Here is a 25601-nt window from a genome sequence, read left to right as displayed (position 1 = left end):
AAAATTAAAACATCATTTACTCACATGTAATCTTTTAATCAAAACTTTCTTTAAATAAAATGAGCAGCATGAACATTATTTTAAACATCTCCTTTTGCGTTCCACAGAAACAAAATGTAAAGCAGTGTTAATTTGGTCAACGAAAATAAGGATGAACATGACTAACATTGCACTTGTAATTCTATTGAAAACTATTATTGTGGACTGTCTGATTCAGCGCATTATAGACAAGACAATCAACCAACATTATATGATAAAATCCACTGCATGTTATCCATTGATTAGATGACCCAGTCCGATCTTACGAGGAAATGTAACAATATTCACTTACCGGCCACTTTATTAGGTACACCTGTCTGATTGCTGGTTAATGCTAATTTCTAATCAGACTGGCCAGACTGGTTCGAGCTGATAGAAAGGCAACAGTAACTCAAATAAGCCTTCGTTACAACCGAGGTATGCAGAAGAGCATCTCTGAATGCACAACATGCTGAACCTTGAGGTGGATGGGCTACAGCAGCAGAAGACCACACTGGGTGCCACTTCTGAACAGGAAACTGAGGCTACAATTCACACAGGCTCACCAAATTGGATAATATAAGGTTGGAAAAATGTTGACTGGTTTGATGAGTTCTGATTTCTGCTGCGACATTCGGATAGTAGGGTCTGAATTTGGCGTCAACAACATGATAGCATGGACCCATCCTGCCTTGTATCAATGGTTCAGGCTGGTGGTGGTGGTGTAATGGGATATTTTCTTGGCACACTTTGGGCCCATTAATACCAATTGAGCATCGTGTAAACACCCTCTCAGACTGGTTTCTTGAACATGACATTGAGTTCAATGAACTCAAATGGCCTCCACAGTCACCAGATCTGGGAGGTTCGCATCATGGATGTGCAGCCAACAAATCTGCAGCAACTGCGTGATGCGATCATGTCATTATGGACCGAAATCTCTGAGGAATATTTACAGTACCTTGTTGAATTGATGCCTTAAAGGATTAAGGTAGTTCTAAAGTCAAAAGGGGGTCTAGCCAGGTACTAGTAAGGTGTACCTAATAAAGTGGCCAGTGAGTGTATTATGTAATGTCAAAAGAAGTGGCTGATTTGTACACCGTCATATGATTTTATTTGTATGAACACATGATTTTTAAAGTAAGAAGTGATCCCTAAACCTACGCTTCATTGTAAATCATTAGCAAATCATACTAAAATGTACAAATGAGACCATCCCAATTAATATGAATCCATTTTTGTTGATGAAATGAAAACTGACGTGAAGTTTGCACAAAGATTGAACTGGCATGAAGGCAACAGAATTTTTATTCTGTGCTAAATGATCTATGTAATTGCTAAAACGACTTTAGTTCAAGTAAATGAAAGCAGGACCTGTTATCTAAACAAGTTGATGTGGGAAAAACAGTCTATGTGATCAGCGTCACCACTCGCACTGCCATCTTGATTTCAGACTTCTAAATCGGCGATGGCGATCAGAGATGGAGAACTAAAACAGAAGAAAGGAGATGAGTAACAGTGATGCATCTATTTCATCTTTGTTTTCAAAGATCCGAGACTAGAACGTCTCGGAGGCAAATCCGCAACCCCATCTCACGGCTCCATCCCTCGGTCTGATTGAATCTTTCAGACTCGAAACAAAAACAAGAGAAGTGAAACAAAGATGCTTATAATGGGGGCCTGTATCTCCTCACGATATCACCCCCTCAAGATCTCCTAAACAAGCAGATTACAGAGAAGCAGTCCCGAACGCCAGAGAGCCGAATCGTAAATATTCCAGAGCACAATTCTGTTTAGATTTGATATGTGCTTTAACAAGAAGATAAGGTGTAAGGTCTGACTTCAGTGGGTCTGCTGTGACCTCCTGCTGCTCTAGCCATCATTTCACCAAGCAGCTTGACACCAAACAAGATAAAAGAGAGCCAGAGACACAGACACAACACGCGCAGACTCATGTGGGCTACATCCACGGAAAACCTGCAAACACTCAAGAACCTGTAATCAGAGATGGCCTTCATCACTGTCAATTTAGCCAATGCATAGACGTCCTCTCAGCTCAAACTGTCCCTGAGAAGATCAGGCTTTTTTCTCTTCTAATGCCATCAGTGTCAAGGAAGCAACTTTGAAACTGCGGCTCGCTAAGATGCAAACAATTTGAAGTACTTCAACTTACACTCAAGCTCCTGAGGACAACATGTTTGCTACTGCAAGGAAAGTGATGTCAATCGGATGATACTTGAAAATATACATTTACAGAATCTAAATGCACTAATAAAAGAGGCTTCTAGTTAGTGTTGATCTAATCAACACATACCCTGCTGAAAAATCCAGCTTAAACCAGCCTAGGCTGGTTTTAGCTGGTCGACCAGCCTGGTTTTAGAAGGGTTTTGGCCATTTCCAGGCTGGTTTCCAGCCACTTCCAGCCTGGTCTTAGCTGGTCAGGCTGGATAATGACCAGCCAAATCCAGCTAAAACCAGCTTGACCAGCCTGGTTTAAGCTTGATATGGTTGGTTTTGACTGAACTCCCAGCTTGGCTAGGCTGGTCAAGCTGGTTTTAGCTGGTCAACTCCCAGCCTGACTAGCTAAAACCAGGCTGGAAATGGCTGGAAACCAGCCTGGAATAGGCCAAAACTCCTCTAAAACCAGCCTGGTCGACCAGCTAAAACCCAGATAAGCAGCCTAGGCTGGTTTAAGCTGGATTTTCAGCAGGGTAAACAGTTAATTTTGTTGGATATCAACAAAGAAAACATCTTTGCTTCAAAAAACTTGAGACGCAGCACTCAGGAATGATTAAAAAGCATCCATTGGTCATGTTGCTATCATATAAAACTTCCTATTGTAAACAGAGGAACACAATGCTTTCCTCACCTCTGAGTTCTTCTGATTGGTCCACTGCTTTGGAACTGACATTAATGAGCAGTGGTGCATGCTAAAAGTGCAAATTCCCTGACACATGACACGCCATAAAAAAGTGTCTCTTGTGTTCAAAACATGTGAGAAGCAAGTATAACAGCTAAAGCCTGGTTTATACTTCTGCGTCAAGTGACGGGCGTAACCGGGCGTAGCTGTGCATTTATACTTCTGCGCGCTGTCTCTGTTGGTCTGCAATTACACTTCCAGAACGCTAGTTGGCAGTGAGGTGTAAATGTTCCTCTGTGTCGAGTTTCTTCGCTGCTGTTTTGCTTTTCCTGAACACTTCCTGGATGTACAAGTGGCTCAAACTCGCTCATTTTGAGGCAGGAACCGACAGACGTGCAACAACTTTAACTATGAGGTAAACACAAAACAAAACTTTCCATCCGGAGCTCCTTTACGGGACTTCACACTTGTAAACAATCGCTCCATTGGGCTCGCGCCCAGCTCGTGCGGCTCTCTGTCCTGCCCTGACTTTTCAGCGGCCAATCACAGAGCTTGCGCTACGTGTCGTTGCGACGTGTAGTTACATTTTTTGAGAGGTGCACGTCAGTGACGACGAAGGGCTATGCGTCAATGCTGTAGCATACGCGTGCGTTTGACGCAGAAGTATAAATCAGCCTTAAGTCCTTTTAAGGCAACTCATTTCACTCGGCGGCAATCTTTGAAATGCCTTTCGGGCAGTATGATTGGCCATTCTATCTGAATGGGGAAACATCAAATTCTCCAGAACTGTTAACCAAGCTTACGATTAAATTACATATTTGGAACCACCAATAAAATCAAACAACAACTGTCTCAAAAGTTTAGTTTCTAAACGGTCAAATCAAACGAAATTTTTTCAGGTTGCCCGAGCTAATGTGCATCCGCACTCCAAAAGAACGAGATCACGGCACCAACCTCATATATGGCCGTGTTACACATTAATCAGGCATGTGATCGGCCATGGACAAACTGCAAAATTTTAAGTATTCCAGAAGTATATTTAAAGGTGCAGTAGGTGATCTTTCACAATGCTAACAGCTTAGCATAAATTTCTGAATCACAGTCCCTCCGCTGCCGTCTAGAGCCAAACCTCCTTAAATACGAGCTCAGCAAAAGAACCCTCTCTCATGTGTTAAAAGCGACTAGTGCTTGTCCAGCGGCGAGCAAGCCAAATGCAGTTGCATGGTAAACAATATAGGGAGTGGAAACAATATCGCGCACGTGCCCTCTCTCGTGAACGCGCGGCGCCAACAGCCATCGGCGGAGATGCGTACAAACGGCTGCGCAGTTGTTCAAATCTGCATTTGCTGACAGACAGTTTGGTCTACTTATCGGAATTATGAAAGATGTCTATCCGACTCTATTTAATTGGATGAACATTTTTTTAGTCTATGCTTTACCCAAAATATAAAAATACATATAAATACATTTAGATCACTTACTGTAATCATTACTATCCGCTTGTTAAGTGGTGACGTGTTTGTGACTTATGTATACTGTTTCCGGGTCCAAGCCGCCATTCATTTGAGTGGAGAAATCATTCGTTAATGATCGCGTTTTATTCCTATCACACATTAAAGTTCATTTTACATAAAGTCATAGTGTACACAACAATCTCTGGGCTTGCTGCATAACAAATACCAAAATTTTAACAATTTATAAAACAATGAATCCCTTTCTGGCCATCGGATATTAGGCATGGACATATATACTGCGATCGTGACTTTCGAAAGTATTAAATCGCTTTGTAAACATTTATTATTATCATTTCATGAATCTCCCCATTCAGTTGAATAGAGCGCTTGGACCCGGAAGCCGCTCGGCGTGACGTCACACTTAACAAGCGGATTAGACTGTGAAGAGACTTTCAACCAACACAACAAAAAATGCTTCTAAAGGCAATCACCTACTGCACCTTTAAGTAGCAATAAAGTACTTAAATATGCAGTCGTGTTTGTTTTGTTGTTATTTTTACCTGGTAAACTAAATGCCACAAGAAGATTTTCAGAGTGTTTAAAAAATCCTTGTCTTATGCTAATCTGCTTTATGCAGCTGATTAGGGCTAAATGCAAAACAAAGCTAATGAATGGACGACGTGAATGAGTTTCAATCACTCGCTCATCGGATTCATCACCCACACTCAGAAGACTATTATCTTCTAAACCATTCTGCTAGCTCTCTTTTCCTGCTAACAAATCACTATTAGAGGCCAATAACACAATGTTTTGTATCATCCAGACCTCATGGGATAAACAGGAAACATGGTAACGGCTAACATGTGACTAGTCTTGTTTGATTTTTTGCATGACAAACACCAATCAGGAGGCAGCTGTGATGAGGCTTAATCCATTAAAACCAGCGTCTCCTCCCGGTTAAATCCTAATGAGGATTTAAAGAGCTCGGCTGCAGGGGGCCGTCGGACAACAGACACACCTTGCTGAGCGGTCTGCCCCCGACCCACTGTTCTCCTTTCTTATCATACAGATCAGGAGGAGGGCTGATGAAAGATGGTGAAGACGAATGCGGGCGTATTGACCCCCCGGCCGCTCGGCATTATGGGAAGTCTGATCCCTCAGTCTGATAGAAAACCCCTGGGTAAGAGGAAAAACAAAAAGCAGGAGACAAGAAAGAGAGAGAGACACAAAGAGAGCTGTGTAGTCTGAGGTATAAAACCCAAAACAAAGGGATCTGGGATCTGGCTCCAAGATCTTAATAAAGAAGCTAAATACGGGGAGAATTCAGATATATTGATATTGACGGAACATCGATAGGAACAAAAAGCCACAGGGCTGAGGCTGAGGGGAATTGGCTTTAGCCGCTCAAAGATAATCAGTTTCGCTAGTTTAAATGTTTCCTTGCCGAGTGGAACTGCACAGATGGGATTTTGTGGCATGTGAGAGGCTTGTCCACACTTGTCCATCTCTACGGAGAATAGCTCGTATTCACAGCAGGATCCACGTCATTTATTAAGACCCTTCAGTAAGAAACAAATCTGTGATGAATCTTGCGCATTAACATTCTGTCTTAAAATAAAACAAAATGAAATCAAGAGAAAAAGGTTGTACCAGCCTAAGCTCGTCTGCAAGCCTGCTCCAGCTGCTTGGGATAGATTAGTTTGATGGTCTTAAAGGGGTTTAGGCCAATTATCAACTGGGAAAATAAAAATAAAATAAATACAAAACAATACAAAATAAAATAAAATAAAATAAAATAAAATAAAATAAAATAAAATAAAATAAAATAAAAACTTACCTAAATAAAAAAATGCAAAACATAACAATAGAAAAAACAATAGAAAAACTATATTTAATTAAATTAAATTGAAACTTATATCTTTATTTTATATAGTAAAATAAAATAAAACAAACAAAAATAAAATAAAACAGAATAAAATAAAATAAATACAAAGCAATATGAAAACAAAACATAACAATAAAAACAACAAAATAAAATAAATACAAAATGATACGTAATAAGATATAAAATTAAAAATATATTTTTAAAATAAAATTAATACAAAATAATACATAACAATATCAAAATAAAACAAAACAAAATTAAATTAACCTAAATTAAATAAAGGCAAAACATAGCAATATAAAAAATTTTTTTAAATAAATACAAAACTATAGAAAAACAAAATAAAATTTAATTAAATTGCAACTTTTAATTTTATTTTATATAATAAAATAAAATGAAATAAAACAAATAAAAAATAAAATAAAACAAAACAGAATAAAATAAAATAAATACAAAACAATATGAAAACAAAACAAAACATTACAACAAAAAACAACAAAATAAAATAAAATAAAATAAATTTAAAACGATACGTAATAAGATATGAAATTAAAAACATATTTAAAATAAAATAAATGCAAAACATATTATAAAATATAAAATAAAAATAAAATAAAATATAACAAAATGAAACAAAACAAAAAACAAAACAACACAAAACAAAACAAAAAAACGATACAATAGTTATGGCGACTCCTAATTAATAAAGGGAAGAAAATGAAATGAATGAATGAATGAATGAATGAATGAATGAATGAATGAATGGATGGATGGATGAATGAATGAATGAATGAATGAATGAATGAATGAATGAATGAATGAATGAAAATAATTATGTTTTGTTTCGCCCATACTCCTTGCATTAGACATAAATTCTCAAAATCGCAACACAAATCTTTTCTTTTCCTTTAAAATACCTGCTTGACACAGGAAGAGACGAATGCACAACACTGTCAGTCAAAGATCCTGGAAAGATATGTTCTAATTCTGTCTGTGAGTGAGTTCAGAAAGACCAACAGCCCAGAGCCATGAAGAAAAGGACAGAAGATGAGAAAGAAAGACATGTAGAAAGATGAAAACAATTAAAGAAAAGGTAGGAAACAACTTTAAAAAATTTCATCCAATTCACTTCAGTAAACCTAAAGTGGTTGTGTTTTATTAATAACTATTTAACACAAACCAATTTGTGAACTGAAAAAGCACGAGCACACACACACACACACACACACACACACACACACACACACACACACACACACACACACACACACACACACACACACACACACACACACACACACACACACACACACACACACACACACACACAGTATGTATATGTATTGTAGCTGGCATTCTAGACATCTCTGTGACATATTTTTACCGTTAATCAGCAGACATTTAACTGAGGCGTTTAAAGGGTTGAGACAGACAGTGTATTTCAGTAAGAGAGACAGATGGCTCATTTCTGACAGAAAGACAGACAGCTTGTTTCAGACAGAGAGACAGACAGCTCATTTCAGTCAGAGTTTGAAGGCAAGAAGGACAGCAGCTGTCCAAATAAGGGGCCCACCGGAGACAGAAAATAAGATTTTTCTTTTTTTTTTAATCTTTTTTTTAGGTTACACTTATATATGGAGGAATATTAACCTCTGGGAAATGATTGAAATCTAACAAGAGCGCGTAGGATTGTCAGAGATATGACAAAAATTGTGCACATCATGGAATGACACATTTTATAATACAAATATAAGTAATACATATATAACTACATATTAAGGTGTATTTTAAAAGCATTTGAAATACTGGGAATATGTTAAAGGTCAGATGAAATGTACTCGTTAACTATTAACTGTCCTTTGATTTTGGAATTAGATTGAATGGACACAGAAAATATATAATAAGTGCATATATATATATATATATATATATATATATATATATATATATATATATATATATATATATATATATATATATATATATATATATATATATACACACACACACGTTTGTTTTTGTGAAAAGTGGGGACATAGGTTACATTACATTACATAGGTTTCCATTTATTTTATTCTGTCCAAACCATATATTGTATGTGCAGCTCTACTCTCTAATTAAACTCAATCTGTAAGATTTATAAGCATTTTGAGAAACAAGGACGTCATCAATCTCCTCATATTTCACCTCTTTTTTTGTAATACCTGTGTCATACCTACGTCATTATACAGATTTGTGTCCTGATATGTCACAAAAACACGTACACACACATATACACACACAGCAGTTCATTCTGCTGTGTCAACCTCTGAAATAGAGATTAACCCGAAGGAAAACAAATGAATGAATAATAATTATAATAATAAGAACAATAATACAAATTAATGATAATAATAATAGGCGGTTCACTCCACTGTAGTGACCTCTGACTTAGCCGAAGAAAAATGAATGAATGAATATTAATAATAATAACAATAATAATAATAGGTGGTTTATTCCGCTGTGACAACCTCTGAATTAGAGATTAAGCAGAAGGAAAATGAATAAATTAATAACAATAATAATAATATTAATAATAATAATAATAATAATAATAATAATAATAATAATAATAATAATAGGTGGTTCATTCCTCTGTGGCGACCTCTAAAATAGAGACTAAGCCAAAGGAAAATGAATGAATGAATATTAATAATGTGGCTTATAGTGAAAGTTTCATTCCAAGCTGACTGATTTTATAGTTTGATATTCTTCAGAGACATGCAAATCACTGCCCTACAGTTCTGTATTTATGCGCATCGTGTTTCCACTCCAAAAATCAATAGGAATGACCTTTAAATAACTAAAATGATTGACCAAATCTCCAGTTGTGAGTTAAAACTCCAGTTGAAATGGAGGATTCATAGGTCAAGACTGCAAACGACTGCATCTCGAAAAAACGAAAAAGAAAGAGCTAATACATTTGCCAAATAACAGAGGCAGGCGAAAGTCAGCTCTTTGTAAAGCAAAAAGTTAAACCTTTTAATTTTGTTTTGTCATAAACCTGCAGATGCCAGGAGCCCTGTTACGCTCTTATGTTAAGATGATGTGAATTTCCTGCCTGGGAAAGTCACACAGAAGCTGACCACATGTGAATTAAGATGGAGATGAAGTGTTTTTATGAATACAAGCGGGTGGCCACTGGTTCGAGGCCACGGTTCCCTGCTATTCGTTCTGAATGAGCCCAAGGCAGCAGGACACGGATGGATATTATTCCGTTCCTTCCATAATTAAAAAAAAAAAAAGAACAGCTCATATTACTCACAGACTGTACCGACAAATTGGCCAGACATATAAAGAAAAGCTTTCTTTCGAAATTAGTTCACCCCATCATGAAATAAGCCAGCGAACATGTGTTCAAAGGAAATCTGTAATTGCTGATAAATAATAATATTAACTTATCAGACAATAAACCCGCGCCCCGTTACTGTACATGAATGAGTCAACATGAGTTCTGTTGACTTTAATAGCAAGTAATCTCACGTACTAAATAGGTTTTTACTTTGAAACATGTTTTATCTAAGATTGAGTATGCAAACACAAACACATTTTAAACAATAGTAACACGTTATAATGACTGCACACTATTAACCAAGAGCATTCAACTGTGTTATAAAGAGTTTGTCACAAAGTTATGTGCATTTATTTAAGACTTTTTTTTTTACTTTTTTTTGGATGGAGTGTCTTTTTTTGATAAAAAATGTATCAACAGATATGTCAGACGATTGTTACATTACTCTGTATATACCACCCCAAGATGTAAATTTTTTTGGACCAACTTCTCTGACTGCATTCAATGGAAGAGAGCATGGATATTACCTGAAAAATTCAGCATATCCAACAAAATAAGAGAGATACATTTTAAGATCTTGCATAATGATTATCCTACAAATTCCCAAATTGCTAATTATTTTGATATATCTAATTTGTGTACTTTCTGCAATATACATGAAGAGACTTTATTTCACTTATTCTATAGTTGCACTCACATTAAACATCTTTGGAATGACATTATTTTTTATTTATCATCCATTTTTAAACATGACTTAAATTTGTCTATAAAAGATATATTTCTGTATTTCTCGGATAATGATCATGCTCTGTTACACTGTAAAAGTTTTATACACAAAAATAGGTTTCTAAAAACAATACCTATTTTTAATACTTTCCTTGTTGAAATTTCATACAATATTGAATCTCTCAAGCTTATTAATAATAATAAGAATAATAAGTTTCTTAAAGCTTATGATAATCTTTTTTCTTAATGATTGAGGCTGCGTATTTTTTTCTCTCTCTGTCTTCTCTCTTATTTTTTGTTATTGTATTTTTTCTTCAATGCAGTGATGTTATTATTCTTGTATTCAATAAAAAAAAAAAAGAGTAAAAATAAATAAATTACCAAGAGCAAACCAGACTAGCAAGCCTAAAGACTGATTTAGACTTGATCAGACTGATTAAAATTAACAACAGCTTAAAAACATTTTAGTTGATTTAGAAATGCCAGCCGGGCGCAAAAAGGTGCGGGTCTCTGTGAGACTGTGCATTGAAAGTGCGAACAATAATCGCGCAGTATGAAAGGGGTAAATCACTAGCCGATGTTTATATTAGGCAGATACAAAAGTGTTATGGGTTAATAATAACAATAGTAAAAAAAAAAAAAAGTGTCACTATTATATACTTGGGTGGCTATTAATATACCTGGGCAGCCCGCCAAAGTAAAGTCTAAGTGTGGGAAGGACTGAATTAGATTATAAACCTTACCATTTCGTTGGAGTGCAGTAAGTTCACTATTCTTTGCTTCAAATGGCTGTATTAAATTTTCTGTTGTGTTTCATCTGGTGCAAACAGCCATTCTGCTTTTCATGTCATATCATGTGGCGTGTTGTTAGGATACAGGGTTACAATGTAACCTGCTCACCTAACATTTATACGTTTGTAATATTTATATTATTTGCTAAATAGTAAATATAGTAATCTCATGAGGAACTCTGAATCTGTGTCTCATTTCTGAGTCTCCTACTGTCTACCGAAAGTCACATTTTTGGTCACAGATGCATACTTTGAGACCAAAAGGCAATCTGAGGTGCTAACTGGCATTAGGGGGGGGTTAAAAACCCAAAACAAAGACAGCCGTTCCGGCACGTAACGCACAATTTCAAAGCAGAATAACTAACTTTAGCATTGTTTTTCAGATAAACAAGAATGTTCAAGCATGTTTCTTAAATATCTGCACACAAATTATGGTATTTTTCTACTTTAGAAGATTTAAAAATGTATATACAGCACATTTAATTTAATGAAAAAAAATTAACCCAGCAGTTGAGTTAAACCCATAAACCCATTGAGTTAAACCCAGCATTTTTGAGTGTAGTTCATAATTTGTTAACCAGTAACTCTACATTAGCTCTTAATAAATACATCTACAAACAGTGTTTTATTGACTTATAAGCGCATACAGTTGAAGTCAGAATTATTAGCCCCCCTGTTTATTTTTTCCCCAATTTTTTTAACACATTTCTAAACATAATAGTTTAATAACTCATTTCTAATAACTGATTTATTTTATCTTTGTCATGATGACAGTAAATAATATTTTACTAGATATTTTTAAGAAACTTCTAAATAGCTTAAAGTGACATTTAAAGGCTTAACTAGGATAATTAGGTCAACTAGGCAGGTTATGTTAATTAGGTAATTAGGCAAGTTATTGTATAAGGATGGTTTGTTCTGTAGACTATCGAAAAAAAGATATAGCTTAAAGAGGCTAATAACTTTGACCTTAAAATGGATTAAAAACAATTTAAAACTGCTTTTATTCTAGCCGAAATAAAACAAATGAGACTTTATATGGAAGAAAAAATATTATCAGACATGCTGTAAAAATTTCCTTGCTCTGTTAAACATAATTTTGCATATAATTAAAAAAGAAAAAAAAATGAAAAGGGGGGCTAATAATAATGACTTCAACTGTATATAATGTGCTTAATGACTGTATTTTCACACCTTTTTAATGATTTTAAATTAAGCAAAGGCTTATTTAAGAGTAGTTGGTGGCTTTTAAGAGCAATCAGAACAAGTATGTAAATGATTCATAAACTATTCAAGTAAACATGTATGCATCTTATTTTTCAGGCGTATAGTTGTAAGTACTGTGTACGCGAATAAATGCTTTATTAACACAAATTCCTACTGCTCATCTACAGTGAAGACAATTTTTTTTAAATCACTTATAAACGGCAATTAAAGGCTCAGTTATCTTCTAAATAGAAAAAGGGAATTGAACATCGGTAATTCAGGCCACAAATATAGAAGTTTAATTTACAAAAAAATGAAACTACAACTGTATAAAAATAAACCTCTGCAATCTTATTTAAAAATTATATTAGTGTACAGTTTAAACATCACTCAATACCACTGAAATGTTTGATCACATTCTTATATTTCTTAATATTTTTATTGTTGTTGTTTTACCAAATCAAACAATGTTGTATTTTGATATTCCAGCTATTCGGGAATGTTTTGTGAATTCTTAATGTGTTTTAAAGTTATTACAAAGTGTTACCTAACTGTCTGTTTTTGCATGGCAGTAGGAATGCGACAACACACATTCACATCAGCAGACAAATTTAAACTACCATAAATTTGACATCATACATAAGATATTTAGTGTGTTTTAACAAATATAACATTCAACCGACAGTTACGTAAAGCTCTTTTGTAGCAGTAAAATCCCTTGCATGATTATCAAATAAGCATTAGGAGCTCAGACTGATATTGCATTCAGCATATACAACCCTGACGCGTTCCTATAAGAGCACAAAGCCACATTTCATGGAATTCAATGGCAGACACGCTATCAATAAACCGGCTCCACAATACTTCATCACTGCTTTGCATTTGGGCTTCATAAAACACCAGAAAATGTCGTTTGAGAAGATGCGCGGAATACAAATGAGACCCATACAAACGTATAGACAGCGTTCGGCCCACGAAATGAAATCAGAAAGATGAGATCTGAAGTTTCTAGGATATACTCGAGAGAAACGGGGAACAGACCCTCAAGCAATCAATCTTTCAAAGTTTCTGCGCAAGCACAAACTTCCAGCCATGGCTATGGCAGTAACCCATTTAATTCAATTATAAAAATGCATTAAAAAGATATTACGGCAGGGACAGAGTGTAATGAGGCGTGTTTACTTGAGGATATTGTTTATAATGAGCAGTTGTAGGGTTTAGGCCTATAGTTAGAACAGGACATGAGAGTAAACAGACGGAGATGAGATGAGGGAAAACTCGGAAACACTGTATGGTCTTTCTTTTAATTTAACCAAAAGGAAAACGAAAGCAGGCTCTGTGCTAATGCACACAGCTTCCCAAGATCCTCGGGCTATGTGTCTGGAAGGAAGCAGCCATTATTTATCCCAGCTACCAGAAATGGTGTCTTGCTTCAAACGTCCACCACATAAAATAAAAACCGAACCGTAAACTCAAGAACAGCATGAAACCTATGACTAATTGGGATGATATCACTTTTTTTTTTTTTTTTACAAGAGATTTGTTTTATTGTGAGGGGGAAAAAAAAAACAAGTCTTACCGTCAGAACTCTGCACAACCGTCAAGACGAATACAAGGCCACAAAGGACCAAAGACTTCCATTCTGAGCAGCCCATCCTGGCTCTGACTGGACTTTCTGCTTTCCACATGTCTGGGTCGAAGTCACTGTAGTCACAACGATCCGGGGAAGTCACTCTGAGAGATAACCATCATTGACCTCCAAGCCTGCAAGAAAACCACAGTAGACTGTCAGTGTTTGGCTGTCGATGAAGAGCTCCTCGGGCATTAAAAACTTCCTCCTTTAAACTGCAGCAGTCCGATTATTTTCTCTCCTCCATCCAGTAGCAAACTCACACAGATTTCATAGAAACCCTCCGCTGGAAGGTGACTGAGACCTGAAAAAGCACCTCCCGCATTACAAACAAGCCATTTACCTCAAAGGCCGTCGTTACGGTTTATCTTGCTCTCTTCTCCAAAACCTGTTCCGCTACCATCCATTTCTGACAGGAAACAGGTTTTTCAATGCTAAAGCGACCGGTGCATGTTCCACAGCCAAAAAGGGACTCGGTCAAATACAGTATCTCATCTTTTAAATGTTTTTCTTCGATGCATGTTTACACCCTCCGACGGCCTCCCATAAAACACACTCTCGGTCTCATGGGAAACATCGTCACTACAGTAACGAGCCACTTAGGAGCCCATTAAAAACAGTGTGTGCACCCCCCTTAGGTTTCTTCAAGATACACTAAATATATCACAATATCCTTTAATACATCATTGCATTACAGGGTATTTCCTCACGTCTGGTCCAAAATAAATGTAGTGGAATGCAACTGTGTGCATTGGATTGTCAAACGGAGTAGTTATGAGATGAGTAAATGTTACTTTAAAACATCAGGGGTCTGTTTGTATATACAGCAGAGGCAGTGTCTGAACAGGACATTTGTGTGTGGTTAGACAGCAAAGGTGAAATGCTAATGCATTGTGATTTAAATGAGAAAGGTTATAGGCTTGTCACAATAAGGAATTTTTGTTGTGTGATATACATTGACACAGAAATTGTTGCGATAAGTCAGTGGTTCTCAACTGGTTTGGCCATGGGACCCACATTTTTACATGGTCATCAAGCCGCGACCCAAATTTTTAGGAACTATAATATAATTTTAGGAAATAATATAATTAATTGATTAATTATTAAAATAATAATTATTACTTATTTAATTAATATAATTAACTTGTGTTTATCTGTTAACATACACAAGTAGTGACAGATAAATCATAAGAAAATCACCAAGAACTAAAAATAAATAAATCAAATATTTAATTGCTGTCATTTAACAAAATGTATCAAATTATAGAAATATTACTAGTAAAGTAAAAACGTCAAATACTGTAAACAGTGATTAGTGTAAGGAAAGGTTCAGGTACCATTAACTAAACTGAACTGTTAATAAAACGTTAACACAGATCCTGTTGAACAGAACAAACCAGCAAATTAAAGTAAAATAATTAAAATAATCTTAACCATTTTATAATATTTTTTTTTTTGCTCTTCTGCTATAGGGTATATGCCGAAGCATGCTAATAGGACTTTTAATTTGCCATTAACCTGGGTTAAGTGCTTCTGGGAAATTGAATGCCAGTGCAAAATCTGGTGCGTTTAAGGTCTGTTTTCTTTAAAAATCAGCGATCTCCACTAGCTGAGTGATCTCCGATTTAAAGTGGGTCTCAGATTGTACAAGAAGCACTGCATTAAATTACATTTCCCCACCATATCTTTATTATATGAGCATTTATTTTACCCCAGTATATTCAATGGAGCTTCTGCGTTAGCCTACCGATTCTGACGGGCGCGTGCGAGTAAACGGCTTTTTTGTCTCGTTTTAAGCTTGAGCAACTAAATAAATGCTAAAGTTTATTTAACTGAATGTATTTTAATGACATTACAACATCGATGCTGTATAAGGAGCCGTATAAAATGAGAAAAAGTTCACAATAACAGCTCACCGGAGGTGTATCAGCATGGGAACAGTTCTGTTGTTTTTTTCTTCCTCTTGTTTATGACTGACTTTTGTCTGTGGAACATTAATGCATATTTTGAAAACGAAAGGTTATCTTTTTCATTCTGTATTTTCTTTTCCAGAGTGTGGGTAAGTACTTCAATTACTTGTAATAATACCAGTGGTTCTCAACTCCTGTCCCCAGGACTCAACGCTTAACACATTCTGTATGCCTTACTTATTTAAGCAGATTCAGATCATTAGCTTGTTAGCAGAGAGCTCCGTGAACTGAATTTTGTGTGCTAACGGATAAAAGAGACACACAAAATGTGGAGATCCATGAGTTCCCAGGAATGGATTTGATAATCACTGAACAGATCTGTAAAATAATATGAAATTTGTATTTGTTAAAAAATAAAAACACAATTATTTTATTTTATTTTATGTGAACACCAGTGATAGCCCCAGTGGCTGGTGTAGTATTAATAACATTAGTAAAATAACAATGCTGCCTTTTATTTTATTTCTAATAATTTTATTTTATTTCTAATTATTTAGAAGTAAAATTGCACCAGTGCACCAGTGATATCCCCAGTGGCTGGCGTGGTATCATTAGCATTAGCAACATCAAATTTATTTTATTTTATTTTATTTCAAACTATTTTTAGTTTTTATAATTATTTAAATTTATTATTTAAATTATTTATAAATATTTTATTTTATTTTATTTTATTTTTAAACACCAGTGATACCCTCAGTGGCGGGTGTAGTATCATAAACATTAGCAACATAAAATACTGCCTTTTATTTAATTTATTTATTTTCTAGTTATTTTATTTTATTTTATTAAAAATTATTTTATTTTATTTATAATTATTTTATTTTATTTATAATGTTTTAATTTCTAATCATTTATTATTATTATTATTATTATTATTATTTATTTTTTAATTATTTTATTTTTTTATTCATTCATTAATTAATTCTATTTTGTTTTATTTAATTTTTTTTTAAACACCAGTGATACCCCCAGTGGCAGGTGTAGTATCATAAAAATAATAAAATAAATCATTTATTTTATTTCTAATGTTTTAATTTCTAATTTTTTTTTATTTATTTAGCTATTTACTTTTTTATTCATTCATTCATTCTATTTTATTTTATTTTATTTTATTTTATTTTATTTTATTTTATTTTATTTTATTTTATTTTATTTTATTTTATTTTATTTTATTTTATTTTATTTTGTGAACATCAGTAATACCCCCAGTGGCTGGTGTAATATCCTTACCATTAGCAAAATAACCAAAACTGCAGAATCTTTAAGTCTAGCTAGCTTCTAAAGAAGGAATCTGTATTTTGATTTCATTTATTTATTCCTTTATTCACCATAAAATCATCTGAATCGAAATTTTCAGAGGTAAACCACTAGTAAAGCCACTTTGGTGGCGCCTCGCAGCAGGTTAGCAATGCGGAAACCAAATGCATAAAGGATGAGGGTTGATCCCTACGTAGTCAAGGGGTGTTGGACTAAATCATTGACAACAGCTCCGTACTTTCATATCTCTGGCTCATGCTGTGAGCGGTTAACATGCTGATCAGTCTCCAGAAGCGGAGCCGTGGACGAAGGCGGCTCGCCTGACTCCCGCGCTCCTCATTAAACGTGTTGAGGTCTCTCCCCTCTGCGGGACGCCTTATCTCCCTAAGCTGCAGCAAAGACCGCCGATCAACACCTGTTAAGTGCTTCAAACAAATACTGCCGTTCCATTGCCGGCGTGGCACAGCGGGAAGGCCTGTCGACACTGTTCTGTGTGTTTTGTATTCGCAAATCAAATTAAAAACCCTAATCATGACAAATTAAGACAGCAACCATTCATCTTCAAAAGATTCAGGCCTGGCATGTTTGATACCAGCACTTCCTTTGATTATGTAGCCAATCGGGTTGCCGTTTCATGCCACCGGCGAACAGCGTTTCCTACACTGTAAAAAAGATCTGTTCATTAACAGGTTCTGTATATTGTGATTCACATTCTGTATGTTATTTACAGTCGTGAATTGCATTATGAGATGTTGACCTCTGCTCTGTCCACTTTTGATGTTTAAAAATCAACTCTGCGGTTTAATAAAATGACTTTTATTGATATTTTAGTACACTGTAAAAAAAATACGTAACAGTTTTCCGTATTTCAAGAGTTCACACTCAGATATTAGACTAAATAGAATAAGCATATTGGGCGTGCTTTCCGGGGAGAGGGCATTGAGCTTAGAAAGACACCCTAACTCGTGTTATTCCCCTTATCAGGATGGAGAGAGGGATAAGGGTCTGATCACAGTGTCTAGCCTGGCTCCAAAATGCTCCGCCCTCAGATTTAAGTAGGTGTCGGGTGTAATATATATAAGAGCAATATCACACGAGTAGCAGTGCGATATGGCTGTATATCGGCACTGGTGGGAGGCGTGCGATGGCACGAGGCCCATACAGCCATATCGCAATGCTACGAGAGTGATATTGCGTTTATACAACAGTTTGACAGCATAATTGTGTATATAAAAACAAAATCAAACATGGAGAGTTTCAAAAACCCTTTTGTATGAGGAACTACTTTTTTTCCACATTGGATTCAAAACATAAGCTGACAGTTAAACAGTTGAGCGTGCATCTTTTAAACTTTAGATCTGTAGTGTCTGCTTTTTGCTGGCTGTATGTGGGCGGAGTAATACACAAAGGGTAAAGAGGATGTAGGAGTTCTGATATAGCAGAATATCGCACGGTTATCAGCCAATCAGATTTGAAAACCAGACAGAACTGTTGTATAAATATATTGTATAAATATATATATATATATATATATATATATATATATATATATATATATATATTTATCAGAGGCGATCTATTGAGGGCCGTCTTGTTCCTGTATGAATAGAGTTGGAGTCTGGTTTGAATCTAAGTCAGATTTGTTTCCAGTGCATGTTGGACTCGGGACGATGTTGTTCTGTTGGCTTCATCGAACATGGACCTTCACCCACTGGGGTGGTTTGCTGCAGATTGTGACGCAGCTGTGATGAGAATCAACACCTCCAAGTCCGAGGCCATGGTGCTCCACCGGAAAAAGGTGGTTTGCCATCTCCAGGTTGGAGGAAAGTCCTTACCCCAGGTGGAGGAGTTTAAGTATCTCAGGGTTTTGTTTACGAGTGAGTGAAGGATGGAACGTGAGATTGACAGGCGGATTGGTGCAGCGGCAGCAATATTGTGGTCGATGTACCGGTCTGTTGTGGTGAAGAAAAAGCTGAACCGAAAGTCAAAGCTCTCGATTTACCGGTCAATCTACATTCCTACTTTCACCTATGGTCATGAGCTTTGGATCATGACCGAAAGGACAAGATACAAGCGGCCGAAATGAGTTTCCTTTGAAGGGTGGCAGGGCGCATTCTTATGGACAGAGTGAGGAGCTCTGACACCCGGGAGGATCTCGGAGTAGACCCGTTGCTCCTTCACATCGAGAGAAGTCAGCTGAGGCGGCTCGGGCATCTGTTTCGGATATATTCATTCATATATAATTATAAATAAATAACAGTATGCATAGTGTCAATAAAAATGTATGAATATTATTTTATTAGAATCCAACAAATGTTTTATAGAATTATATGATGTGTTGTCTTAGACCCGACTCATAGCCGAGAATTAGGTTTATTAAGTCTTACATCCCTGACTCGTCATCCCTCCTTTTTGCTTCATAAAAAAAAATCCATCAGGAGCCATGCTTAGTCTAAATAAGATCCTCATCATATTATTTAAACTTTGTTTTGCCGACTTGCAAAACTTACTGCGTGCCGACACCTCTGCATAAAAGACTGTTATGCTGGTTTCACAACGCATAAGTGGTGTGTGAGCATTGCTGCTATTTTTTTTTGTCGTGCATGTTCACAATCGGGAGCACAATCAGTGTCTTTTTTCTGCGCACATGCTCAGTTTGCTTTTTGTTTAACTGCATTGCTTTCACCAGTGTTGGTTCGGTTGCACATTGAGTATATCATCTTTATTTTGATTATTACCAGAGAATTACCACTCTAAATAAGTTCACTTGCATATAAATTAAATCATTCCAAAGCATTTATTGGGGTACTGGCGAGTTTTACTGGGGCAGTAATGCGATGCCCCAGATTAGCCTCATCAAAACTGATCGTGTTCATGTTTTTATTAAATTTTTTATTTTTTATGCTTCTGAATAATATTATGAGACCTTTTTCTGACAACTTTTAACCTTACAAGTTTGAAAAAGTGACTTTTATGAACCTTTTTAATAGTTTAAAGGGATATATTGTCTAGGTTGGTGTCGTGTTTTATGCTGCAAAAGCCTTGTAATAAGCTGCCACTACAAAAATCTGGCTTTCAGCTAACTTTTTTAAATTAAACAGCAACAAAACTGAAGCCCTTCTCATCGGCACTAAAAGTGTTTTGGATAAAGCTGATAATTTCACTATGGACATTGATAACAGTACAATTTTTCCCTCCGTGCAGGTAAAGAGTTAGGGTGTCATCTTGGATAGCACACTCTCATTTGAAGGTCACATTAATAATATTACAAGTACTGCGTATTTCCACCTGCGTAATATCACTCTTCTCCGCCCTTCTCTCACAACTAATAACACAGCCATTCTTATCCACGCATTAGTTACTTCACGTCTAGACTACTGTAATGCACTTCCATAAACTCCAACTGGTTCAGAACCATGCAGCTCGTGTCATCTCTAGGACCCAATCTCACGAGCATGTCACGCCACTCCTCTATCAGCTTCATTGGCTTCCAGTAAAGTATCGAATTGATTTTAAAATATTACTTCTAACTTTCAAGGCACTTCATAATCTCGCTCCTCAATATCTCACTGAACTTCTCCATATCTACACCCCTTCTCGTACCCTTAGATCAGCCAACAACTTCACCCTGGTACCACCTCGCACTCGATTGAGCACAATGGGAGACAGATCTTTTAGCTCTATGGCTCCTCAGCTATGGAACTCACTTCCACTAGATCTTAGGAGCAGTGATAGTCTTCACAATTTTAAATCACGTCTAAAGACCCATCTTTTTAAGCAGGCTTTTACTTAACATTTTTTTTAATCATGTTTTTATTATGTTCTTTTATGTTCGCTATTGTGTTTTAACTTGTTTGGTCAATGATTGTTTTTAGTAATGTTTAATTTGTTTAGCATGTCTGCTGATGCTTATTGTAAGGCGACCTTGTCTGGAAAGGCGCCATTTACAAATAAAATGAATTATTATTATTATTATTTTTCTTTTTTACAGATTAATTTATTTATATATTATTTCTTATACATTATATTATTTAAAAATACCAAAATGTCAATAAAAGTCACTCTTTTATTAAGCTGTGGAGTTGAATTTTTAATATCAAAAGTTGACAGAGCAAAGATCAAGGTCCCTTTATGAAATATACAAGGTTAAATAGATGGAAAACACAAATTACGGAATATGAACAGATATTTTTACAGTGTAGCTTAAGACAGATATTGTTTAAGAAATGATTTATAGAGAACTAAGTTTGTAAAATAACGAAAAATGTACTGCCAGCTTACTACCAGGTTTTTGTACAGTAATTTACAACATCAACTAAACACACAATGTCAAAAAAAATCTAACTTTTCAGCATCAAAATCTATTGGAGGAAAGATTAAGATGCCATAATGCAAATCAAAAGTATAAATAAGTGAAAAAAAAAAACGTAAGGAAAACTGTCAATTCATAGATATTGTTTTACAGTGTACCTAGAAAACGAACAAAGCTTTATAAGCGCTGTGATGGATGAAGAGGTCCAGACCCAGAAGGCTTTTTCACATCTGCTCCAACACACCAACAACACTCACCAAAAAAAAAAGTAGCACGAAATAAAAAAGCAGAACTTTGAAAGAACATTCCACTTCTCCGGGTGAGAAGAGAGCCGTTCAAATCAGAGCTGAAAGGCCAGTTTGAGATGTTAATGCCAAAAGAGAGAAACAAAGGGCAGATGTGTAATTATGCGCTCGTCTTTCACCCAAGCAGGAGTGAGACCCACCGGAGAATAGAGGAGGAGTCCTTCATTCAGAGGGGTGGGTGCAGGAATAATGCACAAGAGGCAAGGCCGAGGGGGGGAGGAGGAGGTTTACAAACTTTACAATGCCAGATTGACAGCTTGCAAGTCTCGCTTGACCTCTGAATTAACCCCCGAGCTTTCAATGAACTACAAAAAAGAGCCATGAGATCGATGGTCAAAGAATATGACAAGTGTATAAAAAATGGGCCCATAAACAGTGACACGCATTCGCACAATAGAACTCAAACATACTAACATCGGGGACAAAGCACACAAGCTGACAAGCTAAATATTCATAAAGGAGAAAGCGTGAAACATATCTTTTTTGGTCATATATTTTTCAACATTTTCTTTCTACCAAATCAATACTGTGATTAATTGTTTAAAACTTGCAAATTCAAGCTAAGTTGTTATGTTGGAATTGTCGTTAGAAAAATAGCAGGGTTGAAAGCAGCAGCGTTTTCAGTCGTACAGTGTACTTTGAGATTGCATGGTGTGATTTATATAATAAAAGGTGCACTGTTAACAATTATTGGTAAACTACACAGTATTTAGCTGTTATATGAACTGTATTTTACCGTGGGACACATTGAAAAAATGTCTGCAAAATAGTTGCAAACAAGTTATATGTGTTGAATTTAAGCAAACAAATTAAATCTAGTAATGTTCAACTTAATTTGTTTGTTTAAATTCAGCCCAAATAAATTGTTTACAAACACTTAGCTTAAAAAAAAATAAAAAATTAAATCCGAAGAATTAGCTTTGAATCAATTTTAACAGTGCAGCTAGCAGTGTTTTACTATATTTTTAAGCTGTGTTGTAAAAGTTACTGTATATTTTACAGTAAAAATATATTTATACACTACTTTAAATACATAAACAGCAAGATAAACAGTGCTGTAAATGTAAATACAGTATTTTTGCTGTAATTGATTTACAGTAAGTTACTGCTAACAGTAGTTTGCCATATATTCTACCGTAAATTGTTAACAATGTACAATATAAATACAATTTAAACTTTTTCATTATCATTTTTTTTAGAAAAATACATGATTTACAGTAAAATAAAGTGGGAAAAGATGAGACTATTCATCATTAACATGTTAAAAAAACATCATTTTAACATTATTTAAATTATAGCTCCTTTAAGTTAAAACAGCAAACTGATTTTAGAAAAAAAGACGTTAAAAGTATCAACATGATAATATAAAAAACTACACCTACTTGCTAGAAACTTGAAAAAGACACAGTTCACCCTTAAATTAACATTCATCATCATTTACTCACTCATCAATTGTTCAAAACCTATTTAAGCTTCGTTTTCATCTGTTGAACACAAAAGAAGATATTTTGAAAAATGCTGGATATTTTTTTGTTCCTACTATGGAAGTCCCAGCAACCAGCATTCTTAAAAAAATAGTCGCATGTGTCCAACAAAAACAACAAAACAACTTAAACCACATGAAGAAGTGTAAATGATGAGGTCATTTGAATTTTTGCGTAAACTATCCCTTTGATTATTATTAAGCCAGGAGCTTTCAATGAACTACAAAAAAAGAGCCATGAGATCGAAGGTCAAAGAATATGACAAGTGTATAAAAAATGGGCCCATAAACAGTGACACGCATTCACACAATAGAACTCAAACATACTAACATCGGGGACAAAGCACACAAGCTGACAAGCTAAATATTCATAAAGGAGAAAGCGTGAAACATATCTTTTTTTTTTTGCTCATATATATTTCAACATCGTCTTTGTACCAAATCAATACTGTGATTAATTGCTTAAAAATAGCAATTTCAAGCTAAATTTTTATATTGGAATTGTCGTTAGAAAAATAGCAGGGTTGAAAGCAGCAACGTTTTCTGTTGTGCAGCATACTTTGACATTGTAGGGTGTGATTTACATCATGAAAGGTGCACTGGTAACAATTAACTGTTAACTGTGGTAAATTACACAGTATTCAACTGTAATATGAACTGTATTTAACAAAGGACACACTGAAAAAATTGATGTTTGCAAAATAGTTGCAAACAAGTTATACGTGTTGAATTTAAGCAAACTAAGTAAATCTAGTAATGTTCAACTTATATTTTTTTAAATCCAGCCAGATAAATTGTTTACAACCACTTAACTTAAACTTGGCAAATACAAATAATTAGCTTTGAATATTTTTTCAGTGCAGTTATGCAGTGTATTACTGTATTTAAAAGCTGCGTTGAGAAAATGACTGCACGCTTTACAGTGAAGATTTGCATACACTACTTTATTTACATATACAGCAAGATAAATAGAGCTTAAATACAGTATTTTGCTGTAATTCATTTACAGTAAGTTGCTGGCAAACTGCTGCCGGTAAGTTATTGTAAATCAGTTGCAGCAAAAATACTGCATTTACATTTAGAGCACATTTACAGTGCAAAGTACTGTATATTTTACAGTAAAAATATACATAAACTACTTTAAATACATATACAGCAAGAAAAAAAGTGCTGTAAGTGTAAATACAGTATTTGTGCTGTAATTAATTTACAATAAGTTACTGGCAAATAAGTTACCTTAGATTCTACAGGTACTTGTTAAAAATGTGCGCTAAAAATACAATTTAAACTTTTTTCTCTCCATTACCTGATTCTTTATTATACAAATGCCTGATTTACAACAAAATAAAGTGGGAAAAGATGAAATTCTTCCTCGTTAAGATGTTTAAAACAATAATTTTATCATTATTTAAATTATAGCTCCTTTAGGTGTGAACAGGGAACTGTTATTTACTTGATTTTAGAAAAAAAAATACTTTGAAAGTATTAATATACTGTTAATACTAAAAATTACACATATTGCTAGAAACAAAAAGGGATGGTTCACAAAAAATGAACAATCTGTCATCATGTCACTTGTTTAAAACCTATTTGAGTTTTGTTTTCTTCTGTTGAACACAAAAGAAGATATTTTTAGAATTTTTTACGTGAACTTTCTCTTTAATTATTTTATGAGGGGGCACAAACGTGACCCATAATAAACCATTAGCAACACATACCCTTTGATAAAACCATGACCGTGAAGGGTTTGTTTTTGCTGTTTACGTATTTGTGCTAGAATATCAGGTCAGTCATCAGATGACAGGGTCCCATTGAGCCAGAAACGCAAGAGGAAATCAATCAGCGGTCCAGGGAAGGACCAGTTAATGCACAGCAACACATGAGTCATTCTGAACACATCCCGTTTGACTCCACTGCCACACGTTCACCTTTGCCATCTGGATGCTGTCGGGTTGTGTACATTTTAAAACCAGAGGACAAACATCATGATATCGTGGGGGTGACGGATGTATTAAGGTCACGGAAACGACAATGTCAAACACTAAATGAGCAAACGACAAAAAAAAAGTTAGTACTCTACAAGCAGTGAATGAGAACACATGATAGGTCTTTACAAGCTAAAAATAAATCTGATATTCTTACTTCGCTGAACATACTTTTGTTTTTTTATTTGTTTTTTTATGCTTCAGATTCAGTCCCCATTCACTGTAACGGGATGGAAAAGAATGATAAGTGTAATTCATCCTGTTTTGAAACAAAATAAATACAGACTTTTTATTTATTAGATTTGTTATAAGAGTTTGAAAATGTTACATTTTTGGTAAACTAATCCATTATTGATTCTTAAACCTTTTTTTCTAAAATGCTAATGGA

General features: G+C 35.1%; 2 protein-coding genes across 51 annotated transcripts in view; one reads left to right on the top strand and one right to left on the bottom strand.

Moving 5' to 3' along the window:
* Positions 1–25601, bottom strand: part of adgrl2a (adhesion G protein-coupled receptor L2a) — a 272313-nt gene that overhangs the window by 144404 nt on the left and 102308 nt on the right. For all 50 annotated transcript variants that reach the window (XM_087273202.1, XM_087273199.1, XM_087273205.1 and 47 more), the window contains exon 2: positions 13851–14035. In XM_087273202.1, the coding sequence (XP_087129328.1) occupies positions 13851–13959 (109 nt within the window). In that variant the 5' untranslated portion in view covers positions 13960–14035. The remainder of the gene's footprint in view (positions 1–13850; positions 14036–25601) is intronic.
* The window catches only part of LOC147841653 (uncharacterized), a 202134-nt gene that overhangs the window by 158199 nt on the left and 18334 nt on the right, over positions 1–25601 (top strand). The gene's annotated exons all lie outside the window — the stretch shown is intronic.

The sequence above is a fragment of the Danio rerio genome, chromosome 11 (assembly GCF_052040795.2).
Source record: "Danio rerio strain M-AB ecotype USA chromosome 11, GRCz13ab, whole genome shotgun sequence".
Lineage (NCBI taxonomy): Eukaryota > Metazoa > Chordata > Actinopteri > Cypriniformes > Danionidae > Danio > Danio rerio.
The sequence above is the reverse complement of the archived record's forward strand: the minus strand, read 5'-3'. Positions and strand labels throughout refer to the sequence as shown.